This window comes from Callospermophilus lateralis, chromosome 11 (genome assembly GCF_048772815.1).
Source record: "Callospermophilus lateralis isolate mCalLat2 chromosome 11, mCalLat2.hap1, whole genome shotgun sequence".
NCBI classification, from domain to species: Eukaryota; Metazoa; Chordata; class Mammalia; order Rodentia; family Sciuridae; genus Callospermophilus; species Callospermophilus lateralis.
This window is the reverse complement of record NC_135315.1, coordinates 10904650-10915519: the sequence shown is the minus strand read 5'-3', so window position 1 is coordinate 10915519 and position 10870 is coordinate 10904650. Positions and strand designations below refer to the sequence as shown.

At 36.9% G+C, this 10870-nt stretch overlaps 1 protein-coding gene across 1 annotated transcript in view; it reads right to left on the bottom strand.

Moving 5' to 3' along the window:
• Positions 1-2803: 2803 nt before the first annotated feature.
• The window catches only part of LOC143410424 (ATP-binding cassette sub-family A member 6-like), a 51336-nt gene continuing 43269 nt past the window's right edge, over positions 2804-10870 (bottom strand). The window contains exons 31-39 of the mRNA XM_076871282.1: positions 10227-10318; positions 9614-9798; positions 9006-9081; positions 8835-8929; positions 6879-6998; positions 6563-6703; positions 5331-5410; positions 3134-3189; positions 2804-3007 (exon numbers count right to left, since the gene is read on the bottom strand). Of these exons, the coding sequence (XP_076727397.1) occupies positions 2906-3007; positions 3134-3189; positions 5331-5410; positions 6563-6703; positions 6879-6998; positions 8835-8929; positions 9006-9081; positions 9614-9798; positions 10227-10318 (947 nt within the window). The 3' untranslated portion in view covers positions 2804-2905. The remainder of the gene's footprint in view (positions 3008-3133; positions 3190-5330; positions 5411-6562; positions 6704-6878; positions 6999-8834; positions 8930-9005; positions 9082-9613; positions 9799-10226; positions 10319-10870) is intronic.

The following is a 10870-nucleotide window of genomic DNA, read 5'->3' as shown; positions in this document are numbered from 1 at the left end:
CCAGCTACTCAGGTGGCTAAGGCAAGAGGGCCACAAGTTCAAGGCCAACCTGGGAAACTTAGGGAAACCCTGTCTCAAAAAAAAATAAAAAATAAAAAGGGATAGGATGTAGCTCAGTGAACAAGCACCCTTGGGTTCAATCCCTAGTACCACCAAAATAAAAAAGAAAAAAAGAAAGAAAGGAAGAAAGAGAGAGAGAGAGAGAGAGAGAGAGAGAGAGAAAGAAAGAAAGAAAGAAAACAAAGTTAAAAGAAGATTGCTATTTTAAGCCCAGTAAGTTTTGGAGTGGTATTGAAAAGGCTGATGAATATTCCAGCTAGATTATATTAAATATATTTATTATTATAAATAACTAAGCATAATTCATTGTATAGGGATAAGAGATACATATCTTTCCATAAAAATATGAGACAGCTTTTTTAAATGAATATCTCTGAAAGATCTACTAATAAGAAACCCTTCAAGAAAAAAAAAATCAAACCCAGAAAGAAATAGTTGGATGCTAGAGACTAATCAATATATTTGTAGACTAAATAAATACTTACTGCATAAAATAATGATGACAATGACTAATTTTTCTCAGGGTGGGTGTTGAAGATAGTGAAGATCTATGATATAAAAAAGCAATTACAGCCAGGTGCAGTGACACACACCTGTAATCCCAGCAGCTTGGGAGGCTGAGACAGGAGGATCACAAGTTTAAAGCCAGCCTCAGTAACAAAGGAGCTAAGCAACTCAGACTCTAAATAAAATACAAAATAGTGCCAGGATGTGGCTCAGTGATTGAGTGCCCCTGAGTTCAATCCCTGGTACCAAACAAAACAAAACAATTATAGCAGGGAGAGGCATGATTTGAGCTGAGTACCCTACAAAACATAGTTTAAGATGAGGACAGAGATTCTAGTTAACTTCAAATAACTAATTTAATATAGTAGACACTAGCCCCAGGTGGTGATCTAAATTTAAATTTAATCAAAAAGCCGTAAGATTTAAAATCCAGTTTCTTTAGCTCTGACATATAAACAGCTTGGAAGTCATCATTTCTTTCCTTATAAGAAAAATCTAAGAAAACAGAAAATTGATGTTTCTTGGACCTAAAGAGACTACAGCTTCAGAGCCAATAATAACCCTGAAATCATGGAGACAAGTGAATGCAAAGGACCACACCCAAGATCAGCTTACCTGAGCAGAAGCCACTAGAGTCGTAAATTGTTAGGGATGACAGTTTAAGTGGTGATTTTAATTAACTGCTGGAGGCTGTTCACATACATTCCTGAAGTCAAAAGTCATGGGATGTCAAGAGTGTCAGGGTGTTACTGGAGGAGAGATAAAGCTATAAGCCTAGAAGGTTCTAGTTCTAGAGATCTGGCACCAAAGTAGGGAGAGAACGGAAGAAATACTCAGAACTTTCTCTTCTTCCACACTACCATCTCTTTGGCTTCTTCCTAGATCAGCTAAACCCAACTGATATGAATGTATAAGGTACCAACAGCTCCTGAAGAAACAGCAAACTATACATCATTTATCATAGATTTGGAAATACAACTCCTCAGAGGTAATGATGGTACAGGTTGATTATACCTTATTAGAAATGCTGAGAACCAGAGGGTTTGAGATTTCGGGTTTTTTTTTTTTTGTGTGTGTGTGTGTGTGTGTGTGTGTCAGATTTTTAAAATATTTGCAAATATATAAAATATATTGGAGATGAGACTCAAGTCTAAGCACAAAATTAACTTATGTTTTATATAAATCTCATGCACATAGCCTGGAAGCAATTTTGTACAATACTTTTAGTGTGCCTAAGAATTGTGACTATGACCTGTTATTTGAGGCCAGTAGGAATTTCCCACTAGTAGCTCAAAAGTCTTGAATTTTGGAACATTTAGAGTCTCAAGTCTTCAAATTAGTGATTTTAACCCTACATGTATAAAATATACAGGTAAAATATTTAATTATATAAAAATCTTATGACATGGATATGGAAAAGATTGAATAATCAATATAAATGAACAAGGAATACAAATAACATAAAGTTGAATGAAAACATAAAAACCTGCAACCTTACCATAAATTTGAAAGTAAATTAAAATAAATAAATAAATAAATAAATTTTAAAAAAAAAGTAAATTAAAATGATTGCAATGGTATGTAAGTAAGTATGCATAACTTTTTAGGAAATTATGTATGCTATATGGTTACAACTGTGTAAAAATGCCTAAGGAAGGAAGGAAATAGTTGGATTTTTGTATGGAGAAATTGTGGCAATTTTTTATTCAATTATATTTAATTTCTATATTATTTTCCATTATATAAGTTTTCCTTATTGAGCATAAAAATATCGTTAAATTATGTGATATGTCACTAGAAAAATAAAGCAGAAAAAAGTTTTCAACATTTCAAAAGTTTTCTTGTGATATACAGAAGGATATAGTTATCTTTAAGGATAAAAATATGTGAAGCTGACATACAGAAGATGTGTGTGTATAGATATACTATTTGCACATATGCAAAAAAGGGAGAAATGACCTTACAAGAATAGCAAATACATTTAAAACTATTGATGAGGAAGTGAGGGTAATCGTAAGAACATAAGATTAGTATTCAAAATTTTAAAGTTCTGAACAAATATTATTATAACTCCTCTTGTTTTCAAAAGGTATACTAGAGCTTCTTTTCCAATGTGCATGTTTGTTCATTTTTTAATTCAAGGGTCTTTTAGTCCTTTTAGTCCTTAACAGTCTTTCTATTACTTTTAAAAGGAATAACTTTTAAATTTATTCATTTATTGACTACACATACAACATATATCTGATCCTGATATCAAATAATCTTTTAAATCATACACACTGATAATTATTACATAAAATAAATGTTAATAGCATATCAGCACATTGGGTTTGAAGACTTAGGGTTCATCTGAATAAGAAAGGAGTTTCCATCTCATGGTTGTATCAACTTCTTCATCAACATTTTCAGGCTCTGGCTTCTTAAAAAATTCCAGGAATACCTAAGAGAAGAAAAGAAGGAGAAGGAATAGTCAGGTTGTAGGCTGTCTTCCAAATAAACAGAAAAAATTCATGTTGCTTGCATGTGAAATTAATAGGGATGAGAGAAATTCAAGTGGTAGACTCACCTTTTCCAGCGTGCACTGAGAGAGGCTATATTCCTCCAGGTTGAAGCTATGTTTCACTGGGAGAAAAAAAGGACTAGGTATAGATGCTGACAATTTATTATCAGGATTTTTTTCCAAGTCATATGAACTAAACCTGCAAGTTATTAATATAAATATTTTTTGCAGAAGGATGAAATAATAAACATCATAAAGAGTTAATATAAATGCATACTAAATTCACCTTGATATTAGGGTTTTTTTCATACATTGTCTGATAATATGTGTTGTGATATTAGCATATGTGTTTGGGGAACTACACATGTTCCTTTAGGAACTACATCACTGACATATCCTTATTACATGAGGAATATTTTGTTCTTGTTTCACACCCATCTAATTACTCCCCTTAGTAGGTTCTGCCACACCAGGTCTCTGCCAGTCTTCTCCACTACAAACTCTGAATGACATCTGTCACTGGATTTGCATATTCACATGTTCATGTTTTATCAAGTACAGCCTAAGAATCTCCTACATGAAAGGCGCTCTCAGATGTCAGAAACAGAACAATAAAGAAACCAGGCAAAACCCTCTGCCTTTGTATTTGCATCTTAGTGGGAATAATATGGGCATTAATCCATGAACCCTTAAGTATATAACAGAGTAAATTATTATAGTGGCTCTGGAGAAAAAGAAAACAGATAAATAAAATAGGGTGTGCTGGGCACTTTTTTAAATAGGATGTTCAGGAAGGTCACAGAAATAAGGTGATCGTTGAGCAGAAACCAGAAACAGTGGAGAAGCAGCTTGGATATTTAGGAAGAATTCCAGAATACAAAGTCCTGAGGCAGGAGCACTATGTCTGGCAGCATTTAGGAAGAGCCAGGAAATCCATTGTCTAGAGTGAAAGGAGCACAGCAGAGATTACTTATTATCTCAAGCACAATGAACCAGGCACAGGTCTGGGTACTCGAAATTAACTTCTTGAATACTCTGAACAACCTGGCAAAGAAGGCACTGATATTATTCCTCATTGTCGAGATAAGCCATCTAGACAGGCAGTTATCAAGCAATTTTTACCTAATGTCTCTTGGGTAGTAAGCAACAGCAGTGGCATGGGAACCAATAAGACTGGCTCTGGATTCTGAACTCTTCACCACTATGCTGTGCTGAGAAATTACACCACACTGGTCTGCTGCTGAGAATGACTCACTTGAAAGCAGAAAAATGATAGCAAGTAGCAAGAGAAATTATGCTCAGTCACGGAATGGCCTGAGCTATCATTCAAAGCCACAGGAAGGCTGAGAACACCAGCACAGATATGAGGTGGTTGATGGACAAATGGAAGGTTTCTCTATTGCTTTCCTTTTATTAGTGAAATATAAAACAAGGACATCAACTGAGGGAGGAAAGTGAGAAGGAGGTGGATATGAAAGGAGAAGAGGGGTGAGGCACTCATTGGGACACGTGGTGTGAAGGACTGTGTATAAGTAGGAAAAGCAAGCCACACCAAAGGGCTTTATGAGGGTAATGTTGTGGAGGCCCAGTAAGAATGGTCAACATGGCTGTGTGTTTTCACGCAGTTTCCCTGGAGATTAACCTCCTTCCAGACAGCTGGATTAATTATTGGCATGATTTGATTGGGAGGGATCCCCTGAAAAACTCATGTGGTAATGCAGAAATATTTAGAGATGAAATGATTATAAGAGATATAAACTAATAGTGGATTAATTCATTTGATGGATTATTCACTTGAATGGATTGCTGGGTGGTAATTGTAGTCAGGAAGGGTGTGGCCAGAGGAAGTAGGTCACTAGGGGTGTGCCATTGGAGACTATATCTATCCCTGGCTCCTTGCTTTTTGTATTTGCTTCTGGGCTGACACAAGCTGACAGGCCTCCTCCATCAAGCCCTTCCACCATGATGTTCTGCCTCACTGTAGTCCCAGAGCAATGGAATTGGCCCATATGAACTGAACCTCTGAAACAGTGACCTCAGAATTGAAAATTTCTTCCACTAAATTGTTATTGTCAGGTATTTTGGTCACAGCTAAGGAAAGAGACTAACACACCTATCATCATCTACACTTACCATTCTTAAAAATCATGCCCTGCTGGATCTGTTTAAAAAATATATCATACAACCAATCACCTCCAACTAAATTACTGTCCAAGTATGAATTGATCCTTCAAGACTTTTGTTTAAATATGGTCATTCTTACCTGTTTCTAATTTGTAAAAGGCCTGAGATAGAGGGTAAACATCTGCCATGGGCAGCTTAAAGGTCAACAAGGAAGAAAACCTGGGAACAGGAAAATGTCATCTTCAACTCAGAATCTCCATTGAGGGGAAAGACAAACATCAAAATAAATACTGCTATTATCACTAATTTCCTTTTTTTAAAACAACAATTTTCTTTTTAAAATAAAAATGATCATTTATCATTCATCAATGGAAAAATTTAATCATTTTTGGTACCTTGCTATTGTAGATTCTTCTAGTAGTGATCTGGCATAGTTACATATTATGCTGAGTTTACACAAACTGTTTACTTGTTACAAAAAAAATATTCTAAACTTTCCCCTTTGATGAGTTTCAATTATATCGATAACAATCTCAAATGAAAGTTCAGACTTGTCACCAGAAAGCTAACTTGTAAAGAGAGATTGAAGCTGGGAGAAAGGGACATAAAAGATCTGAAGACTTCACTGGCCTCAAAGGAACAGTCAGAATTGATTTGGGACATCTTGTTTCCATGTACTACTTCTGGTTGCAGAATCTCATGCCCTCTTCTCAGCTCTTTCCCAAATAGAGGTTGGTGCTCCCACATGGCCCAAAGGTTGACCACACCCACAGGACAGGCTCCCTACAGACCAGTCCCTGCTCCTTCCATCTTACCATCCATGGTCTTTCCATGTATATCAAAACCTCTTGTCTAATCTATGACACCAAAATTCTAAGAACAGGGCTGAGTTACATGCCCTGAAGCATACCTTAGATAGTCAATTACATTTTCACTTTGCTAAAATAAAAATAGCAATTTTAATACCCTGTTTCTTTGATGTACTTGTCTTAAATTCAGCTCTCACTCAACCATCTTGTCCTCCCCCAATCTCACTCTCGCGCGCACGCGCGCGCACATACACACACACACACACACACACACACACTAACACACACACACACATACACACACAGACTCCTTTCTTTTCTTCATATGAAAGCATGAAAATTCCAGCAAAGGGAGATTCTTTATCTTGACTGCAGTTTTTTTTATATTGTGAAGGGGTATAGGACAACTCCCAAGCCTTTTCTAATAAGGAAGAGTGAACAAATTCTTTCCTGAGGTCCCTAACTATGATTTGAAGTGAAATCACAATGAAGTTCTCCCAGAGCAAAAAAGAAACCTGAGGGCAAAGCCCACACCTTTCTCCAAAGTCAGAACCCTTTTCACCTTTCCTGCTGTGCAGCCTGGGGGAAAAGATTCAGAATCTCGGTGTGGACCAAAGGTACTTGAGAAGGCTCCTTCACTTTGAGTTCTAGAATGTAATCTTTGCCAAATTTTCTTTTCAGGTGTTGGATGGAACCAATGCATCTATGGGTAAGAAGGAGAACATGTTGGAAAAAACACTACCACTAACATTTGATGCAATTCAATTTCCAAGGTAGTGGAAAGGGAAAGGAAAGGCTCCTGCTGCTCACTGCAGTTCTGCCCTTTCCACAGGGATTCTGTCTTAGGTGTCAAGTGCAGGCTCTGGAGTGACACCCACCTCAGCCTTCCAGACACCATGATGGCCACACGGTCACACAGAGCCTCAGCCTCAGCCAGGTAGTGGGTGGTCAAGAGGACACTCTTCTCAGTGTTCTTAACAGCTGCCTGGATTGCCTGCCTGAAGTGAGCCAAGACAGTAACAGCATTTAAAACAAAAATACAAAACAACACTGACTGACAAAGAACAAAATGGAGGAGAATTTTTATAGATAATTTTTAAATCTTATCCAGATTCTAATTTAAAAATACCAGGGAAAACTGAATACTATGTTTTGATAACTTAAGGGAAAGTTTTTAATATTTTTAGATATGCTTATCTTATTGTTGTAAAGGTTTTTTTTAAAAAAATTCTCTTTATATTTTGAAGATACTAACTGAAATATTTATAAATCAAAAGGGTAAGCTGCCTCATATTTCATTCAAAATACCTGGAAGATAGGGAAAGGAAGTAGATAAATGTGTATGTGAAAAGTTGGCCTGATATTGATAACTATTGAAACTCAGTGATGGATACAGCAGATTTGTAAATCATTCTTTGTACATTTGCGTAAAATTTCCATACCAAAGGAGTTTTTAAAGTTGGAAAAATATTGGATTGTAATAAATATGAAACTATACTGAAGATTTTATTAATCCAAAGAGTAACTCATAGAAAATAAAGTAAGAAGAGGAAAAGACTGAAAAGTTGAATAAACAATTTTATAAATTAAAAGGGGAAGAAAGGAGGGGCTGGAGTTGCAGCTCAGCTGTACAGTGCTTGCCTCACATGTGTAAGGCACCAGGTTTGATTCTCAGCCCCACATATAAATAAGTAAATAAAAGTCCTTCAACAACTAAAAAGTATTTTAAAAGGGGGTACAGAAAGGAAATGATGTCAGTAAATTAACAGTCTCTAGGAAAATAGAGTAGAAGGAGATAATTGTAAACATCTCAAAAATTAAAATATATTCCAAGTTACAATGCCCCAAACTCTAAGACTCCAACAAAATATTTAGGATCTTTTCTAAGCCTAGATACTAGAAAAATATGATGCAGATTTGCAAAATATATGTTTGCTCAATAATATGAATTATCTTTGCTATGGTTTGAATCTTGAATGTCCCCAAAAGCCCATAAGTTAAGGCTTGAACCTAGGGTGGTGCCATTGGGAGGAGGTGGGACCTTTAAGAGGTGGGGCACATAGTGGGAGTCTTTGTGTCCTTTGGGGCTTGTCTTCCTAAGGAGATTGTGGAACCTCAACTCCCTTCTTGCTTTCTTACTTTTTTTGCCCTGGCTTGTGAGGTGAGCAGTTTTGCTCTGTCACATGTTTCCACCATTACGTGCTGCCTTGCCACAGGCACAAAGCAATGAGGCAAAGTGATCATGCACTGAGCCTCCAAAGAGATGAGCTAAATAAATCTCTTCTCTTCATAAGTTAATTCTCTCAGGTATTTATTATAATGATAGCTGATGAATAACTAACACATGATCTTTCCATTCTTGTGATAAAATAGGTAGGAGAATAACTTTAAAAGGATGAAAAGTTTATTTTGGCTCACAGTTTCAGAAGTTTCAGTCCATATTCAGTTGGCTCTGTTGCTTTGGGGCCTGTGGCACTGTGGAGAACCATGGCAGGGAGCATGAGATGGAGCAGAGATGACCACCTCATGGTGGACGGGAAAAAAGAAGAGAGACAGGAGAGGCCAGCATCCCAGTATCCCATCCAAGGGCATGCCCCTAATGACCAAACTTTCTTCCACTAGGTCACACCACTCAATAGCATCACAGGTTGGGGACCAAGCCTTCAGGGCCCTTTGGGGGATATTCAAGATCCAAACTATTGCAGCAAATTAGGACACAGTCTCCACTGAATCAGACACCAGTAGATTTGAGTATTGATTTCCAAGATCAGTTTATAGGCACCACTTCACACAACATTAATACTTTTGGCTCTGAGGCTTATGATAATGCTCACCAAATCTGTTGCTGCCCTGTTGGGTCTATACCTGTAGAGGGTTCATCCAGAAGCAAGATGGGTGAATTTCCCAGGATGCTCAGCACAAAACATAGCTGCAATGTAGAGAAACACCCCTGTTTGGCTCCATTCCATGCAAGCCCTCAGAAGAACATCAAATATCACATGTACCTTTCTTGTGGTCCCTGATGCTAATTTCTGCACTGGAACATTTAGCTGCTCATACAGGTTGAAAGCATTCACGAGTCTGATAGAAAACAGGATAAATATATAAGGACAATTAGGAATTTCTGGAAAATGCAAGTCTACAATTCTAACAGAACTGAAGGAACATATGGCCATACTATTCTCAAAATGCTAAGTCATGCCCAACACTTTAAGTCTTGGAAAAGAAAAAAAAAACTATTTACTTTGGAACACAATAGTTTTCAACTCAAAAAAAAGAGTTTTAAAGAAAAACTAAAATTCTAGAAATCTGAATGAGAAACTGAAAATGGATGTTTATTCAGTTTCCAGTTTTTTATTAGAAAAACTGAAATGAATGGTTATTCATGATTTCATTAACTTATTCCTTGGCAATAATTTATATAATCATTTTTTAAAATTCCCTCTTTCAGGGATGCTGGAAACCACGTCTTGTCCTTCATCCCTGTTCTACCACCAATGCTCTGAAAAGGTGTAAATGCCTTCCCACTCTCCACTCTTTATTAGTGAGTTCATCATCAATGATACAGCTTCCCTGCCTCTTGGCAAAAAGGAATCGCAGGACCTCTCTGTACCGTGAAATGACAATGGCAGCGTCCTCTTTCTGCAGCCCTTTCACAGTGGCATACACCTCCAGGTGTTCCTTCATTGTCAGGGTGGGCCACAGCACATTCTCCTGAGGACAGTACCCCAAGAACTTGACCATGCCATCTCCCTGCTGACCCAGAAATGACTTGCATTCCCCAACTCTCAGTTCCACCTGTAAAGGTAAAACAGTTTTAAAAATATGTGGCCTTTTCTCCAGTGGTACAAGTAATCAAAAAACTGACACATAGCTAAAAAATGCCTAAACTGTCAGATCATCAAAGGAATACCCTAGAAATTGCTTCATATTTATTACAGAAAGCATGTACTCTATTAATATAAAATTACATTCTGACATGTAGGGGGCTGGGAGACATAATAAGCCTCAGGGGTTTCCAAGATATTGTGAGGAAGAAAAGGTACTTGGTTTCTGGAGACATCCCAACTTCTTTCATAAACCTTTAAATGCCTATTAAAAGTAATAAAAGAGAAAAAATAAAAATATCTAAAATACAAAAAACTACAGACTTACAATGATATAACCTATATTGATCATGAAATTTCTGTGCTGGGATTGGAAGGCATTTCTTTGCTTCTCAGTACCTGTCCTGCTGTTGGCTTTGTGATCCCAGCTATCATCCTAATAGAAGAACTTTTACCAGCACCATTGGGTCCTAGCAATCCCAAAACTTCACCTGCAAAAAAGAATCAGATTATTAATAGTGGAGGTGAATTCACAGTTTACATAAACCTGTTTCTTCAATGTAATCACATCTGTGCAACTGATGGTATTATTTTATAATTTGTAATATATATGTAATCAATGTTGCCAAAACATTAATTCTTGTGATTATATAAAATATTAGCAAAAAGTGTATGAAGTTGATGTCAATACATTTATCTTCATTCACTGAGACTTCCTATTTCCATTAATAATGTACACAAATTGTTTTTTTATTGGTTGTTCAAAACATTACAAAGCTCTTGACATATCATATTTCATACATTAGATTCAAGTGGGTTATGAACTCCCATTTTTACCCCAATTACAGATTGCAGAATCACATCGGTTACACATCCACATTTTTACATGATGGCATATTAGTGACTGCTATATTCTGCTACCTTTCCTATCCTCTTTTATCCCCCCTCTCCTCCCCTCCCATCTTCTCTCTCTACTCCATGCGCGCTCGCCTGGCATGCATGCGGCCTGGGTTCGATCCTCAGCACCACATACAAACCAAATT